General features: G+C 37.9%; 1 protein-coding gene across 5 annotated transcripts in view; it reads right to left on the bottom strand.

The window, feature by feature from the left end:
- Positions 1–3399: 3399 nt before the first annotated feature.
- Positions 3400–22970, bottom strand: part of SPIN1 (spindlin 1) — a 66375-nt gene continuing 46804 nt past the window's right edge. For all 5 annotated transcript variants that reach the window (XM_063319557.1, XM_063319558.1, XM_063319559.1 and 2 more), the window contains 4 exons: positions 17940–17988; positions 12353–12606; positions 11105–11338; positions 3400–8405 (listed from right to left, as the gene is read on the bottom strand). In XM_063319557.1, the coding sequence (XP_063175627.1) occupies positions 8206–8405; positions 11105–11338; positions 12353–12606; positions 17940–17988 (737 nt within the window). In that variant the 3' untranslated portion in view covers positions 3400–8205. The remainder of the gene's footprint in view (positions 8406–11104; positions 11339–12352; positions 12607–17939; positions 17989–22970) is intronic.

A 22970-nucleotide genomic window follows, 5' to 3' on the forward strand; every position in this document is an offset into this window, starting at 1 on the left:
AAAGACAGCACTGCAGCATGAGACAAGACCAACCTTCATCTGGCCCAGTGGTTAAAGGACTATTACTTCAGAAATAAGTATTTATATCCTTATAGCTATGGTAAAAAGCCTAGTAAAAATTGGGTTTAGTTGACGCCATGGGAGCCTGCTGTCTCACTACCATCCCGAAGGGCAGTTCAGGATTTCGTTCAGTTGGCCAGGTGACTTCACTCCACTGCAGCATTTTTCCTGGTAGTTATTCTGCACCTTTACTCTGCCAAGTAGCCATTCAAGATTAATGACTAATCCTAGTAAGAAAAACAAAACAACACAAACCAAAACAAATTTTGAAATCACATTAATTTCTAAGGTGCTTGCCAGTGACATAATCAGATAGTTTACAGAAACGCAGATATCTACAGAATTCAAATTTCTATTTTCAGTAGCACAGTGCATGCTTTGTTATTTATTGAATCAAGCGGACAGTCATCAGCATCACTTATATTTGCAATCTAGAACCTATGTTGAGTACAAAAAAAAGGTTTTTACTCCACAGAGGAGTAAAAGCACAAAGCACTAAGTAAAAAATGGTTTCCAGGGATATGACTGATATGACTGCATGCGTCACAGGTTTTCTGCAATGAGATTTCTAGCACTCTTCAAGCATTTCCTTTCTTCTGCACATGACTATAAAAGCCTCAAGCCATTCAAATCTTCCTTTTCACACTTTCAGATTATCTGCAAAAGTATGATTAGTTAGTAACAATTAGTAGTAATTTTAGGTAGTTGTAATTTTGTAATCTGCAAGAGTGTTCTTTGTTGAACTAAACATTCAGAATTTGGAACACCTATGATATTAATTGGGGCCATTTGCTTGCATAATTTAATCATATTTTAAATATGAGAACTTCCATGTGTTAAACTAATTCTGTGGAAGCCAAAATGCTATGAATTTTCTCCCATGTACACTGCTAGCCTTGTTGTATCAAATTAAAGACCAGGATAATGTTGCTTGCATTTACAGCATTAGAAAGTATTGCCCATCCTAGGCAACAATTAATTTTCTTTTACCCTCAGTAAAATACATTGTGTTTATTATATATTATGAACCTCCTCTTGGTTTGTCCTAATTTCACTCTTTTAGAATGAACTCTTATTCTCAGTTCATGATCAGTAGATATTGGGTGAATTCCCGCCCCCCGCCCTCCGAAATTCTAGGAGTGGTTAGCTTTTCTACCTCACTTTTTCTTAAAACCGCACCATAAAACCGACAGCTTCCGAGTGGATGACACACTGAGCCTCACTAACAATGGAAGATAATTTCGTCCTTTTAAGGTAGAAAACTGACAATGAGTGAACAAAGCCGGAAATTAATGAGGATTTAAGCAAGACACAGTTTCAACCATCCATAATGAAATGTGTGCTAATGTAGCAAAAAGTTACTTGTAAAACTTGCTGTTGCTATCTGTCGTGGTTTGGCACGGCACGGCAGACGGCAACAAAGAACCACGTGCCTCTCTCTCAAGCTTCCCCACACACAGAGAAGAACGGGAAGAAAAAGGCAAAACTCGTGGGTTGAGACAAAGGCAGTTTAACAGAACAGCAAAGGGAACAGGCAAACAACAACAATAACACGGACAGAGGCATATACAAACACGATTACGGAACCGCCGCTCCCCGCCGCTCACCCACCGGATCCCGGACGCCCCAGCCCCAGCCCGCTCCAAGCGGCGACTTCCTGCCCCCTCCCCGCAGCTCAGGGTGGGCATGGCTCACACGGCATGGAATACCTTTCCTGGGGAGACTTAACCGTGTCCCCGCCGAAACCAGGACACTATCCTTTTTACAGTTTTGAGCATAACCTGTGAATAATTACAGTCTTCTCTAACGCTTCTGCTATTAGCGTTATTTTGTCCTTACAGCTTAAAGGTTTTTTAATTCATTAAATTCATGATAGTTCATAAATTATGCTTCTGCGAGTTAAAAACAGAATTAGTAAACAGTGTTGTAAAAGCAAATTAATTACAAATTTTAAATGGAAAGCATGACAACCAGCGTTCCCAGTGTATGACTCTAGTAGTAAGTCTTTGTGAAGACAATTTAAGAAGTCAGCCTACAGCCCAGATCAATGGTGAGTATATACCATGTGTAGGTACTTTGTGCAGCAGGACCAAAAATCACCAGCCCAAAATCCAGTTGAGTGAAACGTGTAAGGATCTTACCTTTCCTTTCTCATAAAGGACTAGCTGCCCTGTCACTAAGCAATCTTCCATACAAATATAAAAAAACCCCAAACAACCCAAAAAAACCCCATCAGCCTGAAATAGTAGCTGTTCACATTAAGTCACTTTAACAAAAATATGCATTTCAAGTAGTGTAAAGTTGTGTTATTATTTTATCAAGAAAAATATCCCTCTCAAATGTCAGGTCTGAGTGGAACATTCTTAAAAACTAACAAAAGAAGTTTGTTCAAATCAAAGTAAATGTGCAGATGTCCTTTTCCATTACCAAAGTCAGCTTTGAACAGATCAGTCTTTAGCGTAGAGACCTGATGAACAAATTGACATCAAAATGCATCCAAATGTTCAAAAAGGGCTTATAAAAGTCAGACTCCGTTGAATACAAGTAAATTTAAGAATTAATTGCATGACAGGGTGTGTGTGTGTGTAACCAGTGCCAAAGCATACAGCTTTTTTAACTGTCAGGCTACAAAACCATTTACACAAATTGCGTACATGTGAAGTTATGCAAATCATAACCAATTTCAGGAAAATAATGTGCCGGAGTCTGTAATTAACATCTAGAATATGTTAAGTAGACACCACCTTTCTCACACTGTTCAGAACCAGTTGCTTTCTGTTGGGCATACATAGCTGTATATTGTGCATATGCAGCTCTGCACACTGAATTTGGAAGAGAAACCAAGATATGCACAAGGCAGTAAGTTATTAAAATGGGAAAAGCAGAGACTGAAAAAAATGCTTAGTAGCCTGATAACTTTCCCAGGCTGACAATCCAGAAATGAATTAAAATTGTAAGGTATTGATATTACCAAAGAAGAGAATTAAGCAATGTAACATGCCAAGGCAGGAACTTACTGAAAGAGAAACTAGAGTTAGATTGAAAAAAATGCTTCCAAGTGTCCAAAAAAGTGAAAATCTTCTATTATCTAATGCTTGAGGATGAAAGAACGTATCTGTCATTTCCTTTATCTGTTCTTACTTCTCCTTTTAGACTTAATGATCCTAAATTGCAGCAGCCCAACCTCCTCCAAAATATCCTTCCTAAATCTTATCCTTTCTGAAAAACAATGGAGTCTACTGAAGCCATCAGCAGCTCAACTGCTTACAGCATGAATTTTTTTTAAAAAAATAGTATTTATTTCAAAATAAATAACTCACTGAGCAGAGGGAGTAGATATTTTTTTCTGAAAATATAACCAGTTCATATGCACAAGGAGGAACCTGACAGATGTGAAAATAAGAGTACAGTAGTATTAAAGCTGTAGATCCGGGTAGGACTCTTACCCCCCACCCTTCTAAATCTCCAGGACATGACTGTCTTCAAAGCATTGACATTTGAGCTGCTGGTACATGAGCTCATAATTAACCAGCTTTCAGGGTCAGTTTCATTACTGCAGTAACAGATAACAAAATATCTTTGCTTTCATAAGGCTCCATCCTCTATGAAGAGAAAAGATCCTACAAAACTGAGATTGGTTTATCAGCTGTAATGCAAAACAGGTTCAGACATTAGTCATAAAATGGTACTGTATCTATTTTTAACTATAATTTAACATAGCCAGCTCATGTGGATTAACATCTGCTTCTTAGATGATACTCATGCTAAAGCAGTCTTAAACTGTCCCTAATCAGCAGATGTACACAAATACAAATCTTCACTGTGACCAGTCTCTGAGGCAACAGGATACAATGAACAGGACACTGAACTAAGGGAACTGCAGAGGGTTGGATATTCATCTCAACCGCATGCTGGCATGCTCCAAGATCTTCAGTATACATCTAATGAGCTTTTGGTGCCAAAAAAAATATTTTGGGGTATCCATATAACACTCCCCTTTATTATCAGAAAAGAGGTAGGAATAAGGAAAATCTGTTCAATATTGAAAGCATGCCTTAGTAATTTAACAACATAAAATAATTAAGTCTTCATGCATTAATTGTAACTACTTACATGACTTCAAAAAAACCTGCAGCACGGTGATGTTATCTTCCCTGCTCATCGTTTGGAACAACTTTGCTTTTTTATTATCAGTAAAATATGCTTAATTGATTTTTGAATTTTATTAATTCAAAGCAGACAAATGTACCACGTAAACACTGCCAAATGCTTCTGCTGTTCCCCACTGATGAAGTATTTTGTATTTCTGGAAATAGAGACTCCTTCACAAGACTTACATAATCCCCCAGAGAGGAGTTTTTCTGTGTTTGGTAAAATACAATTTAAGCAGTACGCTTTACCTTAGCCAAGTTCCATCTCATCAGCACTTACACTTACTTGGAAAAAAAGAATAAAGATTTGGCTTTGCAAGCAAACATTTCATAGAGCAAGTATTATACCAGCATCTATGGCTCAGCATCAAAATAATAAATCCTTTTTAATTAGAAAACTAAAGAAACCGCCTCTTCACAATCCAACATTGCATCACTACATTTTGCTCATGAGAACACAGTTTGCAGTCGCTAAGTTGCACATAAAGGGTTTATTTTAAATGTTTTAAAGATAGAGTTACATCATAATTATAAAAATTACTTACAGAATTAAGTAACAGATTTAAAGTGTTTATACTTCTAAATGAAGAGAACAGGGAACTGTCTACATTGTTCAAAATAAAATAAAAATAATGAAACCAAGCTCTAAAGATGAAGTCATTACCTAATTTTAAAATGTGAACACGAAGACCTTTGAACTATACACATACCAAGAACCATCCAAATTGCACTAATGATGTAAAATACAAAAAGCACAGCATTTTCAAGGAACCAGAAACTGTTTTTACCATAATTCTTTTCCCTGAATCAACTAGTCAGTTCCATCTGAAGATAAAGCCTCCATTTTTAAATAATTCACTTAAGGCTTCTACCTGCTGCAATAAAAAGGGTTTTCCCCATCATCTACTCCAATGTAGTTTATGGTTTGGCACTCAAAAGAAAGAAGAAAAATGTAGTGTTTTGCTAAGCAACTGTGATTTTATTTTTTAACAGAATACATGGTCCCTTCAAATGCTGTATGACACATACAACTGGAAAATTACCTTCCGTTGGCACTATGCTCGTCTCATCGGTGCATTTAATCCTACTAACAACCATTGAAACAGTACAATAAGCAAATTCACAAAAAACTGAACACAAAATAAAAACAGAACAAAACCAAAACCTAAACACTTTAACATGCAACTTTAGTTTGTTACATTGAATGCTCTAACCCTCTAAGCATGCAAAAAAGGATGGTTTGCATTTAATTTGGTGGGGTTTTTTTCCTTTTAAAAAGTTTTACATGGCAGCCTGACATCACACACACGCACACACACAATATACAACAATACTACAGCAGGTAAATGTGAAAGGTGAGTAACTTTTATACAAAGATCCATGGCTTGTGCCATCACAAGCCCTATGTGATTTTGGAAAGTAATGTTGAACCCCTATAACAAGGAACCAACATTTAGTTACCAGGGTAATGCAAGCACTGCATGCAGATCTGAAACGTGAGCCTAAAACAAAGCCCAAAGCAGATGGGCAGGGAGCAGAATTAGTCTCAAGCCTCAAAAAGGTGGTTTAAGCTATCAAAAAAAAAAAAAGATGAAAAGAAATACCCACACAACAGACAACGGGAACATCTAAAAACAACCGTAAAATTTACAGTTTATAGATTATACTCTAATTGGCAGAATACGTGGTGTATTAAAGAGGCTTGCAGAAAACCCACAAATGCAAGCCTAATGCTAAAAATGTTCCAGTAGACCTAAACCTCTGATATTTCAAAACAAACCGTGTATTCCTCAGATATATAGCCCAAAGTTCAGTATACTAGGTTATTCATGTATCTTGTGTATAATCAATACACTCACTTATTCTTGTGCCACAAATATCAACTTGGGCTCATGGAGCCAGGCTCAGCTTTGAGATTTACATGCAGGACTCTTAAGAGTCAATAGAAAACACATAACAGATCTGCAGGATGAAAACACTGTGTTGCAAATCTGCTCACTTTGTTCAAAACACAAGGAACATTTAGGACTCAGGTACTTAGTGCTTAAGGACTGCATTGAGAAGCTATTCACTGAAAGACAATAGCCTGCCTTCGGTTGCCCATGATGAAATACTGGACGTAATGCAATATAGTAGCAATGGACAAAGAATTAAGGTATCATATTTATACGGAGAGTATTTATTACCATTCAACAGCATAATGAGGCACTAGCCTTAAGGCTAAAATATGAAATCAGGCAAAAAAAATGGACAGAAAGGGGCTTAAACCACTGAGTCTTCAATATCAAGAATACCTACAATGGAGGTCATCTAGACCTCTGATCTCTGATTAACAGCACCTCTCTTGCATCCTTCCACTAATGGCATAGAGTTGCATACCAGAGTATTTTTCCTTCCAACAACAGTGTTGACTGCCGTGACATACCGTATTTCTGTAAAAAGAGTTCTCTGAAATGTGCAGAGCTCTGCTGTAATATAACACGACAATTTTCTTTGTGCTGATCGTTGTTGCAATTCTGATACTTTTAGAAGCTGCCACACTTGAAAAACCTTAATTTTCATTTACAACTATCTTGCAAGATTAAAGCCGTGAAAGGACTTTGCTGTTGTGGGCTGCTATTTATATCCACAATCTAATGCAGATGACCGAACCGCTGAGACTGCATATAGCTTCCATTAGATAGTACACCACTGGCATGCAGAACTCTAGTGTTCATAGAATGAAATTCACATTAACAGCATACCTCAAAGCAAGTACAATGTACACCACAAAAGGCAACAACAGGTTTAAGCTGTAGATTTGTCCAGACACTCCGTATGTGGAAAAGCCAGAAAAAATAAATTGGGAAGATGCCTTCTTGAACTGAAATGGTTAAAAAGAAAACAAACAAAACAAAGAAACAAAGGAACACAACAGACTGAGCAGAAGGCAACAGACACTTCTCCTTGTCTAAAGTAAGTCTTCAATGAAAAAGGACACCCCTTCCCACCCCCCTGGCATGAGATTATATTTACCATGTAAAATGTTAACTACTGTTAGCCTTCTAAGTCCACACATAAACATTCAGGTTGCTAGATTTTGATATTAAATGAGACTACTGACTGCCAATGCGTAGTCTAAAGTCTTCTGAAGTAGCATATATACTGTTAAAGTTGTGGCACCAAGCACTTGGGTTTTGCTAAGAAGTGTGTGTAACAAAGAAAGAAATACAACATTGAGGATTGAAGGCAGCCTTGTTGCATGTATTTTCTGGTTCCTACAACTTGTAAATATGGGCCGTTAACCTGCATTTTCTAATTAACTGGTTATACAGATTAAATATATTTTTATAGTTTAAAGCCTTTTCAACTGAAAGGTGTGCACGTCAAAACACTTGATATCCTACTGCCCTGTGACTAGTAAAAATGCACAAGTATTTCCATGTGCTGCAAGTTCTTGAAAAGCTAAATTTGAAATAAAGTGTAGAAACACAGCAAACTGATGTTACTTGGGTTAGGCACTCCTCAATGCTGCACAAACTGTTCAAACCTTTCAGAAAGTCACCTCTGTCCCAACCCTGAAAACAAGGACTGCCAATAGCCAAGAAATTAAATTTAATGTTACAAAAGAAGGCATATCAAAATATCAAACTACACTTGCCTGTGGCAGTTGAACAAGTGAGTGCAAGGTTGAAGAAAAAGTTAAAATCTATGAAGAAATTTAGATTAATGATTACAACACTAGATCAACTTCACACAGCTTGAATTTGCAGCTGTTCTTTGCTTTTAACTCCCTCCTGCCCAATATATTGACTTCCTTCAAGAAAAGGAGTTCTCTTACACAAAATGTGTCATGTTTGTTTATATTATTCAGAACAAAACAGTTTTGCTGGCAGAGATTGTGGGTTCGCAGGGACATTTAAGCTTTCATTAAACTGGAAAGCAGTCAAGTCTTTGAGTCTACAAATTTTACATTTAATAGTTCCACAAATTTGGCAAAAGTTCACAATGACGTCTAGGATGTCTTCACCAAATCGTAGACATAAATATGGAAATCATCATCAAACTTGATGAAATAGACAGATGGTTTGGCTTCAACTTGATGAATGACCATGCCAGTCCTTTTTGAGCCATCTTCTTTGGCATATTCCACTTGTTTACCTACCAGGCTGTCCACAACTTCACCTGGTTCCCGTTCTGCAGGAGGGGAATCATCTGTAACACAAAAAAACAGTATACTTTGGTAGACATTAGTGGAATTTATAATACAGAACACAAGTCCAAAGTCTTTTTTAAAATTCATACAAAACAATCAGGAGTTTTAAAGTATGTAGAAAATTAGTTATGTTCAGACAAGCACCTAACGATTGCCACGCTTCTAGAAAGTACAGTTGCAGAAAATTTTTCAAGAAATACAGTCTTCAGTTTTAGTAAGACAAAAATAGCACTTTGATTGGTAAGAGAAGCGAATCCTTTGAGATGAAGCTTTATGCACAAATTATAGAAAATGGCTGCGGATAACTGAATTTAAGCCACCAGCAGAAAAAGGCACTGGGTTTCCTTTGCAGAAAGGCAGCCAAACTAAATTCCCTCTTTCTACACACATTATTCCAAGTTTCAGTGCACGAATGCCACTTCAACAAAAACATCCCAGATGACAGTAAGTGTAAACTCCTTATTAAAAGGGGCTTTTGACTCCATATTGGAATAATGCGGTTGGTAAAGTCTAACAATATTATTTGCTTATCTAGCAAAACCTAGCCAGAAATATCTTTGTATTTTAGATGATGCCTATGCTAAACTTGGATACAAAAAGGCATGATTTCTAACACACCAGTTGCCAAGGTGTTGGTTACAAGACAAACACAGAGCTAATGTGATAAAAGGTTCTCCACTGTACTGGAGAACCGGAACCTAACCACGCCTTCTTTCTTAGCTTGTCTTCTTTTTGAAGAAAATTTGTGTTTTGTATTCCAGTGAGGAATACAAATTTTAGTAACGGTCACACCTGATGTGGCTTTTAGTCTGGAAATCCTAAGATTTCAAATTAATGTCTTTGTTCCAAGTTTGCATTAAGAATCCCTTACAGATTTCACCCATTTTCTTTTCAGTTCTGTGAGTTGTAAAAGAACTCCCACAGGAGAAAAAAAAAACAAAAAAACAAAAACAGGGAATGAATGGAGTGGCTTGTACTTACACTTAAGATTCTTCCACAAACTTAAGAAGTTTCTCTTTCACTTTTTGTTTCAGATCCTCTGCAAATGCACTGTCGTACATAGTAATTATCCTCTTAATATCAGTTTTATGTAAAGAGTCTTCCTTGGCAAAAATGCAAGTTAAACTCTTACATTTTCATTTAGAAGGAATTTTGTAGTGTTGACAAAGTTTTAGTATCAAATCCCTCAACACATTTTCCCCTTACCAAAAAAAGCATAAACGAAATTATCTAAATTTCGTCTCCTCCTCACATATGCAAGGCCTGTCTTTGAGAAGAGAGAGTTCCCTAGAACTTTTAGTTGTAATACTATGTCAAGTTCCACCAAATTTGCAGGCATACTTTCAGGTATTTTAAAATTTGATTCGAAAAATACTACTCAACATCCAACCATTGACTTAAGGACACAATACAGAAAGCACTCAGATTCAGGGAAGGTAGCAAATGCTTAGAAGTGTTTTGGGAACAGGTAAGAAGTAGATAATCTCATGACTGAGCATGGGAAGTGGATTTAAACCAACCAGCATTGATAGGTTCTTTCCATACTCCACCCCCAAAGGTGGAAGAAAACAAAGCAGACTTAAAATACATTCCAACTTCTTTTTACTAGTTCAGACAAAGAACAAATTATTTGAAGGTTCAAATCTGAAAGAACTCGATTTATTTCTTTAGGAAGAGGACAGTCACTTTTTCCTGTTAACATTTGTGGCTCACTCTTTACAAGCAGCAGATACATTGCTTTTTGTTAGGGGTGGAGCAAAAGCAGTATCTAAGCACAGATAGACAATTACTACAGACATTATGCAAATAAGTGCCACTTGTTTGTTTAATCATCAGACTGTTATCAGAGCTAGATCTGAAGGAAGACAGTCTCAAACTCAAGAAATTAATTGTAACTAATACTCATGTAAACACTACATAGCCAACCACAACAGTTATCCAATTATTTTTCTTTAAAGCCCAGATTTCCTCTGTCAGAAAGTGTGTTTTAGGTATACAGGAGAAATAGAAACAAAGTATTCTTTACAAGTTTTTTTTTTCCTTTCTTTTTATACTGGCTATCCATATTTCTTGAACAATATTGATTCTGTGAAACTCTTTCTACATTAATAGGAAAAGCCCCAGTGACTTTCACGTCAAGTAGGGAGGGAGAAAAATATCCCTCCTGATGCAATTTTTCTTACTAATTTTTCTTGCTTGTGTGTTGCAACATGTGTGAGAAAACAAATTTTCAGAAGTTCTGTACTTCTTTCCCCCAAGAAACTACTCCGAAGTTTTTCACACTGAAGACACCTACCCCAATGAAATTAATCTGACTATATTAGTAGGCCCCAAAATAATATTCCCACAGGAACTGCTTCAGAAACACAACTCAAGAGCTACCTCAACAAGCTGTGATACTTCTATAGGAAAACAACAGTGGAAAACTTGTAGTTTGTCAGTTTCTATTAAAAAATTCCAAGCATGAACTCTTCCACAGTAGTATATACATACTTCCATCAGAATTAGGAATAATTATAGAAAAGGCTTTTCCTGCATATGTCCTTGCTCATAAAAGTAAAGTATTTCAGCAGTTAACACAGATATTCTTTGTTGTTGTGATACTTTAAAAAAAAAATTCTTAAAAAAAAAATTGAAGGGACTAAGCAAACATTAATATAAAAAGCTGCCTCTTTCAAATGGTAACTGGCCTACTTACTCGAATCAGGCATAATGCGAAGGTCACCTTCTTTATAATCATCTAAGAGTTGGTACATGTACAAGACAGGATCTTTCTCATAGGTAATATAAAACCACGTGTTCATAATAGGAGCTCGAGCCAAAACCATCCCCCTCCATTCATCTTTTGAGCCATCTTCTGTTTCAAACATGTGTTCCACAGCTTTACCAATCATTGTGTCTGCCAGGTGGGCATCACTAATTCGAGATGAAGCTGAAATGACAGCATTTCCTAAGTTCATTCAAAAGCACAAATACATGTCTTGGTGATAAATAATCTTTACCCTGATTCATAAACAAATACGACTCTAAGTTAGTCAATTCATATACAAAACAAACACTACCCATTCCACAGAGTTTACTACCCACTGCAGAACTTTAGCAAAGTTGTTAAAATAACAATATATCATTGTACTCCCCATGACTAAACAATCATAATGCAACGTAAAGTGAGATCAATCAAGGCCAGGGCAGTGACGATTCCTTGTATTTTATTTACCTGGACACTGGAGGGAGCAAGGCAGGCAGAGAGAGGAGGAAGACAGGCCAGTCACAGAACAGCTCTATGAAGTTATTAATGAAACTTTAGGGTTTGGTTCCCCCTAATGCCACTCTCGAGATTGCTACCAATTGCTTAGCAGTCAGAAGAAGGAACAAGCTTATTCTGTTTGTAAACTAGTAAATACTTGGGTAAATATTGAACTTTGCAGTTTGAAAAACCTGCAGTTTAGCAATCCAGTGGTAATTCTGAAAATCGAAAAGCCTTGTTACTAATCAAGGTATTTTACTTCAAAAAATGCCTTTTCCCTCCATTATTAAAAGTACTTGGGCGAAGTATATGAGGAAAAATGTGACATTATTACTGTCAGACACACACAACAGACAACACAGCCAAGAGGGCTCAGAGTTTAAATTTTAACAGAGATATCAATGTTAAGTTTACATATTGTTCTTAGGGATAAGACTCTAAACAAAAACTATAGAATGTACTGCATACTACTTAAAGACAGCAGACAGTACTGCACTCGCTGGTATCATCAAACCTTAGCGGAATCACGAAAACTTAAATAGAGCGTTTAGACTGCCTTCCATATGACAAAAATGAATTTGACTAATAACATTTAAGATGTTATCTTCAGGGAAGTCTGAAGAGATTAGTGGAGCATATTTAATAGTAAATGTCAGCCTCTACGTATGTGAATTTAGGAGAAAAACCCAAAACACTTACCAACTCTGTCTGGAAGAACTTCAAGTGCTGAAACTCTTTCATCTTTGTGCAGTTCTAGTCCATACACACAGTCAAATCCATCATACTTTATAAGATAGAGAGAGGGATTTACAGGAACTTGATCAAGAACTGTGCCCTTCCATTGTGTTACAGGTCCACTCCCTTCTTTCCATCCATGCTGTATTCTGCAGCCTACAATATTTCTCCGTGGCTGAGAAATAGGTTTGCTTGGTCCCACATTGTTTCTGTGCTTTCTGTATACGGATACAAACATAATGTTAAACAAATACATACATATTCAAAATTCTACTCCAGACAAGAGCTGTGTGCTTTAAGATGATATTTTAGTAGCTTAGTGCACTTTATTCAAATTAGGGTATAAAGCACATTACACTACATTGAAAAAAAGAAAAACACACTGAAAAGTAGTGAAACATTTTTGATGTCCTTTATAGGTGAGTTTCCTAATAGTTGTTTCTAAAACTAGCTTGCTTAAGCCAAAAGAACTATTTTAGCCTTTGCTACACTGAATGTCAAAAGTAAAACTCACCTGATCAGGTCTCAAATCACAAGGTCACCTGGCAGTATTATAACTTTACTATCTTTTTGCTCTCTGCAGAATAGTAAACACAACTCCTGCCCCAGGAGGAAGAAGTCAGTGGAAACATTACCGGTGGCTGACTAAAATTCTTCCAAGGCATTTGTTTTCCCTAACCTGCATTTTCACCTGAAAGAAATTTAGCTTCCTTCTGCACTTCAGATATTTTTGACTCCAAGTGTTTTTAAAGACACATGGTAGAAACAACGCTTCTCTAGCATTCCTTTGTAGTATAGCAAAAGAAAAATGGTATGTAACGGTAATGGCAATAGAAGGGATACTCCTTAATGTGGAAAACGGATTACACATACTTTTTTGTCCTTCCTCTATTTTCATGGAAGTTGCATGGAAATTCGCTCTGGTGAGTAACAGTTGTCTGATCAACAGTCATGCAAGCTATTCGACAGTTTCAAATCACTGAAAGTGTTACATAAGTTTTGTTCTACCCAGTTATTAGAAACACTAATTGACCATTTTGAGTACAAATGGAAGAAACTAAGAAACATTATCACAGTATACTGGTGACAAGAAATGACTATTATATCTATTTTAGCATGTTAAGTTTAGCACTTAACTCATTCCTTAAAGGATTAGTTAGAGGGTTGCCTGATAAGAATTCTCATGAATGCCAACTAGTTGCAAAATAAATTTTTGGGTTACTACTTGTAGCATACTTCATTTAAATGGCAAGAAAATATGCACATCACTAGCATGCTCAAAAGCAACACCTGAAAGAGAAAATCAGTTGCAGAAAACAATACTCTTCCTTGTATTACAGAGAATGACCAAAGAAAAATATCTCCGGGAACAATGAATGCTCTCAGAGGAGTCCCTATATGATCCAAAAAAGGCAAGTAACAATCATCTCACTGAAATCCTGGAAGCAGACCTGCAGAATAATGCACTCACTACACACTGGAACGCATAATGCTGAAGATGTAATCGTAACTATTAAAACCAAGATCTACGATTCCTTCAGCAGCTTGTCCCACGTCCAGACTTTCATTCACTGTGAACACCTTAGCAGAGAGTTTTGTCAAATTTCACTTTTGTTATCACTTGACCTTTTCAGCAAGATCAAACTGCAGTTTTTGTATTCCTAGCTTTGACAGTACAAATTATTATAAGAACTCCAACCTCTTCAGTTAAGAGGTCTCCCACAAAGTTGGTTCTAATTTTATACAGAAAGGAGAATGCACTTTCAAATTCTAGTTCTTGCTCACCTTGCTCACACTTTTTTTTTTAATTGTAATAGCCTCAGTAATGGTTTACTATTACAAAATGAGATAAGAAACCTGGTTCTCAACACAATGAAAATGAGGTTTTTTTGCATGCAATTCATTTATTTAGTTCTAAGGAATCATAATTCCTTTCTAAAGCAGAATAAAATCAATGATGATAAAAAAGATTAAAATAGATAAAATAATACAATTTTTAAAGCTTGTCTATGCTGCTCACCATGTCATCATTGATAAAGGTAAAAATAACACTGTTCATGTTCAGCTTCGCAGCCAATTTTATTTTCTGCCTATAAAGCATAATCCAGCTTAATGTTCAAATTGGAACAATTAAGTGAAAAGCTTCCCGTTCATTTTAAAAAACATGATGGCAAAAGGCGATACAGTTAACTGAGTTCAAACTGGTAACTACTTTAAAAATGCCTCAGAGAGCAAAAAGTATTACAAATTTAATTACAAGTCAAGTACCCACTAGGTCTACTTGCAGTTCAAATTTTTGTCTGAAGGTTGTACTACTGAACAGCCATTCACTCTCGTTTGCAGTGAGTGGTTCATATTACAAGAAATGAGATTTTCAAACTAGTACATTACCAAGCAATACCTTCTTCTTGCATCTGAACATGTTCTAGGAAAGCAAGCATAGGTTTCTAGCTATCAATAAATAATAGGTGTGCATACACTTCCATGTAAGACAACCAAGTAACCAACTCAAACCTCTTGTCTCCTCAACAGTGTGTTATTTCTGTGATACACCAAATAATACTAATGTACATAAACTTCTATGTTGCTACCTCCAGAAGGTCCAACAAATTTTTTTTCTTCTGTTTCATTAGAATTATCTTTAAAATTCCACAAAGATTTGCTCTTGAAGATTGGATAACAATTTTCCTAGATGTGTAAAACATGGAGCCAGGAAAAACAGAAAATAGAAAGTCCCTCAATGTGAATGGCCCTTCAGTCCCCAAAAGTTTCAGATCCTCTTCCTTATCTTGAAGGCAGCAGCTCTTAAGTGAAACCTATTTATGTGAAAAGGTTTCACTATCAGATCCAGATAATTTAGAAACTTTCTAGAGACAAGACAGGCAGAAGAAAGAAGTCTTCACAGATTTTAAAGCTGTATTTATATGGTTTTCACACAAACTTTTATTTGGCAGCTGCTACCATGGAAACCAATACAGTATGGAACTGCATAGGACTGGTAGCAGAAAAATAACAGTTACTTCAGGGTTATGCTTAAAAGACAAACTAGCATTTATAAAAAGGAGAATGGCGATTCCCAATAGCCCTACGAAGTAGTTACCCATTTAGGTTTGGTTGTTGATTTTTTTTCTTTTTTTTCTGACCACCTCATCTTAGAAAAACACAACAGGGTAGAACTAAGGAAAAAACCAGAAGGGTGAAAGAAAACTATACCCCTCAGACATGTAAAAAAAGGCACAACTGTGAAAAAGAGGAATGAAAACAACAAAATGGTGTAAATGCAGTACAGTAGCAATGTTTAATACAATTTCAAGTCTCTCTGGTGCCAAACAAAGATGTTATTAAAAAATAAGACACAAAACTTATTACAATTGTGATCTTCTTACAGACTACCATTAATAGCAGAATGGTCATGAGAGAATTGTTGTCAACTACTTTTCACAATATTCAGACTATGAGGCACACTAGTTGAGGCAAAAGTTTTGAAGTACTTTCTGCACTCCCTCAAAACCCATCATACAGTTGTGAACTTCATCTTCAGATGCTGCAGGAATCAAGATTAAAAGTTAGCTTAAAGTGGGATCAGAAACTCAAAATGGTTAAGTTCACCTGCAGTTTAATTGCAGCTATAATCTGCACCTCAAAGTCCTTGAATTGCCAACTACAAGAGATCTGGAGAGCCTATGAAGAAAGGATTGTTGTATACTCACACTATTTCTTGTACTCTTTCCTTATGCACTAAAGGTGCAAAGAATGAGATCTGGGAGATTACTGACTGATCTGATGCCAGTGAGATCAGCTTCATATTGCCAGAGATCACCAGTACTCATTGACTGCATACTTGGAAGAACTACCCGATAACCATGGAAACCTCTTCCAAAAGGCTCAACACTTACTACCATTAAGAGTTCAGAAGACTCATGCACACTGCTCATTCTATCACATCCTCAATTACTGAAGTCATGCCCTGTTCCATCCTCTTGGCTACTTCCTCTGCCACATACCTCCTGAAGCTAGTTTAAAATCTCCTTGATGGCCTTTGAGTGCCAGTAGGCTTGTTCCTCTTTTACTCTATGTGAGGAGTAACTAACTAACTAACTGAATCAGTGACAAAGTATGCATTACTAACTCATAGTCTACCGTAACACCTCAGAGTAGTATTAGCATGTATTATTACATGGTCATTCATATCCTACTCGTTTATGGTAAACTACTATGGTCTACTACTCTGCCTCATTCTCAGAAAAGTCAGTGAGCAGCACACAAGAAATCATCTGGGTTTTGTACAAAAAAACTTTGCTAAATAATTAATAAACAATTGAACTAGGCTAAATTAACATAAAACTAAGGAGGATGCTTAAGTTAAATGCTTCAAAAGCATGTCACTTAGGATCAAAACTTCTTATGCCCCATAAAAGCCTTTGTGCTAACGAATTTACAGCCTATTTAGGTATTTTAAAAAGTGTGTAACACCACAACAATAAAGACAAATCTAGCCACCCTCAAGTACAAAAGGCAACCCACCTCTGATAGTCTTCCCATCATACACTCCTTTCTCTGAGCGGTTGAAAGAGAACAAGAGAAATTAAGTTTTAACCAACTCCACCTGCCCCTACACAAATATATGTTTCTCTTTGCCTTCTATGAAGATAGACTGGATAATGATGAGCTGGTGGAAGGGATAAGAGTAGTTTTACATCAGGTGTTGTCTCTAGGGAACAGTTAACAGTGTTAGCAGTGATTAACTATGTTAACCATAGAAAATACACCTGCCAAACAAATTGGTTTTGACTGATGCATCACTATATGAGTTTATACTTAAAATACAACTAGGAACATTTTAATAAGTTTTACACTTGCTCAGCTTAGATTTCTCCCAACAGAGATGCAGCAAGATACGGCATCTCGCTGTTTGACACCAAGACTAATTATGCCCAGAACTTTACCTCCGTTTTCACACAGTTACTCACCAATGTTCAGCTGCCACTATTTAAAAATGTCGTAAAATACAAGTCATATATGCATAGGATAAGCAGGTATCCTTCATACACAAGTAGCAGGCTCTTTACAGAAGTAATTCAGTATATCTTTTATTTTAGAAAGGTGAAAAATCCTTTTCAAAACTACAGTTGTAGTGAATGTAAGATAAGGTATTTCTAAGATTTCCAGACTGAGTTATCAGTAAGCATGCTTTGCAGTTTTTATTGGCCTGGTGAGGATGCATTAGCTCTGTGCCAGAGAACAGAGATCCCACAGTACAAGTAGCTAATTTCTGGCTACCAGCTCCTTCTCTCCAAATTCCAGAAAGAATTACAAAATTGTATTTAAGGATAATTTCATATTAACAGTCAAAATGATGTTTAAAACTCCACTTGTGGGGCATTCTTTCCTACCACCCTCCTGAAAGAATTTAAAGTCTGACTCTACACAGATATACGCACTGAATATTATTTCACAAGAACAAAGTGAGTGGAACAATACTAGATATATTTCTAGAACAGTACTTCCAGTTAATGAGAGCTATACTTTAGTAAAAATACTAACAACTTACTTGTGGGAAGTTCTTTTCTTCATCATGCTGGCAGACACTCCTGCATGACCTACAATATAAATGAAGATGGAATTATAGAAAGATAAAGCGTGTATTTGATGCCAAAAAACCCCATCTTATACAAGTCTTCCTTTTGAATGTTAAAACACAAAGAAACCAAACACTTCATGTTATGATTGATCAATGAATTGCTACAAGGGCAGAGTGCTCTGCAGGGACAGACACAGGCTACATGCTCATGAAACTCAGGGCTGAACAGAAGGATTGACTGACCACAAGTATTAAAAAGAAAATGGAACTTAACACAACAGGGGCCTGTGTGACCTTTGTTCTGTGAAAATGGCTGTAACAGTTGAGATAATCAACCATCTACAACAGTTTGGTGTATCAGCTGGCTGTGTAACTTTTCACCCTTGAATTAATCAAAAAGGTGCAAATACACGTCTTCCTGAGTTAGCAAGACCAACACTGGAGAATTATATACACATCTCAACCTAAAACAGCATATAAAAACTGAACAATGAACAAAAAGGGCTCTGAGAAGAGTAACAGGCTTAAGCTAGTATGTATTCCATGTATTCCTTCCCAGCAACTGGGGACACCCAGTGTGGTGATGGTGAGCATGTTACAGAGACCAGCAAACAGAATCACATTTGTACTGAGATGCAACTGCATATTGCAATAATTATATTCTGTTAAGTACTGGTGGTCTTATGGTTGTATGGTTTATCTGCTAAATCAAAAAATACTGCAATGTCAAAAAAAAACTTTAAAAAAAGGTATTAAAACATTAAACTTTTGTTGTACGCAACATGTAAGAGAACCTGGTCAGGACAGTAGTGGACTCTTGACAATAACTAGCTTCAAGGCCATAATAATCCGTGACATAACATGGTGAATGTTATTTACTAACAATTCAATAATACTAGGAATTCTGATTTAGCATTTCAGTAATGAATAAGAGCCTAAGAGAGGTGACTTACACTGTGAGTAAGGAAGACTAGTGAAAAGACTGTCTGCAGACAGCACCCTTACTGTTTAGAAGATGCAAAACGTGACTGTTAACAAAGGCTGGAAAAAGCTAGTTGATAAATTTGAAAAAGAGCAATGAAGAAATGGTAAGTAGGATTTTTCATGGATAGAAGAACATTGCACTGATCCCTGGGATATTTTGGGAGGCATATGAAAAATGGAAGGCTTCTACTAAGTTGAAGAGAGGAAAGGTTGTTAGAAAGCTACTTGTGAGCAGTAGTGAAGAAGTCAGCAGAGGAGATACGAAAGAACAAGATGATAGTGATAGAAAAAACAGTTATAAAAGAGAACTTGATGTATAAAAAGGTGATGTGCACAGCTAGAAAAATCAAACTAAGTTCTTAGAATGAAAACTGCAGCCTTAGATCACATCCAATATGCACATGTTTAGGGATCATTTACTAAGGTCAACTCAAATAGAACCTGTTAAAAGTGAAAGTGAAGGATGCTATGCATGCTGAGGATGACAAATGGCCAGAAGATGTCTGGCTTGATACTGATTTTCCCGGTCTTCTCATTGATACTGGTCTGGTCTAGGATAAAGTTACATTTCTTCACAGTAGCTTGTATGGGGTTGTATTTTGGATTTGTGCTGGGAACAGTGTTGGTAACACAGGGATGTTTTAGCAACAACTGTATGGCAACTAAGTACCACCCAGCCAGTCGCTCACTTCCCTCCTCTTCACCCCCTAGTGATATGGTGGGACAATCAAAAGGGTAAAAGGGAGCAGAAAAAAAACCCTCATGGCTTGACATAAAAACAGTTTAATAATTAAAAAGAGATTATTACAATAATTATTAAAAAAACTGTAGGAAAAAGAGAAAAATACCCACCACACAGATGAGAAAGAAAAACCCACGAAAGACAAGTGATACAAAAACCAATGGCTCACCACCAACCAACGGATGCCAAGCCTGTCTCTGAGCAGTGACCTCCCCACCAACCTCCCCCCAGGTTTTATTGCTGAGCATGACACCATATGGTTTCAGGTATCCCTTTGGTCTGTTGGGGTCAGCTGTCCCAGCCGTGTCCGCTCTCAACTTCTTGTGCACCCCCTCCAGCCTGCTCACTGGTGTGGCAGTCTGAGGAGTAGAAGAGGCCTTGATGCTCTGTAAGCACTGCTCAGCAATAGCTAAAACATCCCCCTGTTATCAACACTGTTTCTGAACAAAACCCCACCACAAATCCGAAAAATAGCCCCACACTAGCTACTATGAAGAAAATTAACTCTACCCCAGCCAAACCCAGCGCATTCTCCACCCCTTATTCCATACCATTTACACCATGCTTAGGTCCCACATTATCCAGTACATCCTCATTAACCGCCACACCACTTCCCATCCTTTGATACAATACACAGATATCATTCCCTCATTCTACAGACCACCCCTATGAAATGTCTTCAAAGTGTCCATAAATGTCCATGAAATGTCCATTGAGTTAATTTAGTCCACGACTTTGGGCTCCATCTGTTAAAGTGGTCACTCAGGACAGGAGAGGTGGTCTGCTGGGTGGAGATACTGGGTAACAAAACCAGCTTAGTTCGGGTCACGGCTGTACTTGCACTGCTTCTTATAAGGCTTGTTATCTGTTCGTTCACGTGGTTCCTGCTACAACGGTTCCTGTAACATGCAACTCAAACGATGGATTATTTTCACCCAGGGTAAAATAACCTTAAGATACTGTCATGATTTAGCCCCAGCTGGCAAAGAATGACACTTGCTCTGGCTGGGATGGGGTGAAGAACCGGAAGAAAAAGGCAGAACTCATGGGTTGCCATAAAGACGGTGTAACAGAATAGCAAAGGAAGAGCAAAACAACAACAATGCTGATAAAAGAATATAAAAAAACCCAATTAATGCACAATATAACCACTCACTGACTGGAACCTGAAATGCCAAGCCTGCTCCTGAGCAGTGACTCCTGCCCTACCAGCGGCCAGCTCCCCCAGCTACATACTGGGCAAGACATCACATAGTATCGAATACCATTTTGGCTAGCTTGGGTCAGCCATCAGGCCTGTGTCCTGTCCCAGCTGCTTATGAAATTTAACCCTATCCCTGCTGGACCAGGACAGTCCTGGCTAGTCCAGTCCCAGCTGTGTCCAGTCGCAGCTTCTTGTGAAAATTAACCCCACCCCTGATGGAACCAGTACACTATCCACCCCTTATTCTATACTATCTATGTCATGCCCAGATCTTACATTTTTCAATTAATGACCGCCAGTTTTCCTTGTCTGTGTGGTCTCTCTCTTTCTTTCCATACAGACATCATTCCCTTAGTCTACGGGCCACCCCTCTAAAACTTCTGTTGAGTTCACTTAATCCATGACTTTGGGCTCCATCTGTCATAACAGTCTCTCAGGGCATGAAAGATGGTGCATGGTGTTGGATTGTTGCACGCTGTATCTGGAGCTTGCAGCTGGTGTATCTGGCATGGCCCACGCCCATGGCCCACAGGCTGAAGGTGTTGATCTCAAGAAGTTGCTGTGTGCCAGTCTGCTCCCATCACCGCTGTGTTTTACTCTGTTTTCAAAGTTCATTCTTCATTAGTTTGGGTGAATCTTACTGTAGTACCATGGATACTGCATATAGAAATCGTAGTAGTGATGACAAAAAGTGCCAGGGTTACTCAGCAATTAACATCACACAATTTAATTTATTGGCTATTCTCACACAAAAACAAATACCCATGAGGAACTTCCTATCAGACTTGCCCATCCTTCCACATCACCCACCAAGTGCGCTCAGGTCCTCGAGCAAAAGCAATCCCACAGATGGGTCTAGCTTTGCCTGAGGCATATTACCTAACATATTCTTCATGTGCACTATGGGGACTTTATCCCCTTCTACAGTATGTGGAAGCTTTGACCAGGAAGGGCCAGCTCAAGCGGTAGATCCCCTGATGTTAACTAACCAAGTAGCTTTAACTAAATGTGTATCCCACTGTCTTAAGGTCCCACCACCCATTGCTCTCGTGTAGTTTTTAGAAGTCCATTGTATTGTTCAATCTTCCCAGTGACTGGTGCATTATAGAGGATGTGATATACCCACTCAATATCGTGCTCTGTGGCGAAGGTTCTTGTGAAAATGAATCCTGTTGTTTTACTCAATTCTTTCTGGGGTGCCATATCACCATGCTTTTCAAGGCCCAGGATAGTGTTCCAGGCCCAGGATAGTGTTCTGGGTGGTGGCATAGGATATGTTTCCAGCCATCCAGTGGTTGCTTCCACCACTTTAAGCACACAGCGCTTGCCTTGGCAGTTTGTGGGAGTGTGATATAATCAATCTACCAGGCCTCTCCATATTTATATTTCAGCCATTATCCTCCATACCACAGAGGTTTAAACCATTTGGTTTGCTTGACTGCAGTGCATGCTTCACATTCATGGATAACCTGTGCAATAACATCCATGGCAAAGTCCACCCCTTGGTCATGAGCCCAGCTATATGTTGCCATATCCTATAGCCCAGCTATATGCTGTATCTCTTCCTTGATGGCCTGAGGTGTCACGGGCCCACCAAGTTACAAATAATTCACGCTTATGTTACCAGTCCAGACCTGCCTAAGCCACTTAAATCTTGGCAGCCTGATCAACCTGCTGGTTGTTTTGACATTCCTCAATGGCCTGACTCTTAGGTACATGGGTATCTATGTGATGTATTTTTACATACAACTTCTCTACGTAGGCAGCAATATCTTGCCACAATGCTTTTTTGCCACAATCCAGATGCATTTGCCTCTGCACTGCCAGTTGCTCTGCTTGCGTTTCTGGAACCACCCCACAGGGCATCTGCCACCATCCATGAGTCAGTAAACGGTTAGAGTATTGGCCGCTTTTCTTGACTCACAACATCTAAAACCATGTGGATGGCTTTCACATCTGCAAACTGGCTCCTTCACCTTCTCCTTCAGCAGGCTGTGTATAAGACCCCATATAGCAGCCTTCTACCTCTGATGCTTTCCCATGATGCAACAGAAGCTGTCATATTTCTTCT

The sequence above is a fragment of the Chroicocephalus ridibundus genome, chromosome Z (assembly GCF_963924245.1).
Source record: "Chroicocephalus ridibundus chromosome Z, bChrRid1.1, whole genome shotgun sequence".
In the NCBI taxonomy this organism is placed as follows: domain Eukaryota; kingdom Metazoa; phylum Chordata; class Aves; order Charadriiformes; family Laridae; genus Chroicocephalus; species Chroicocephalus ridibundus.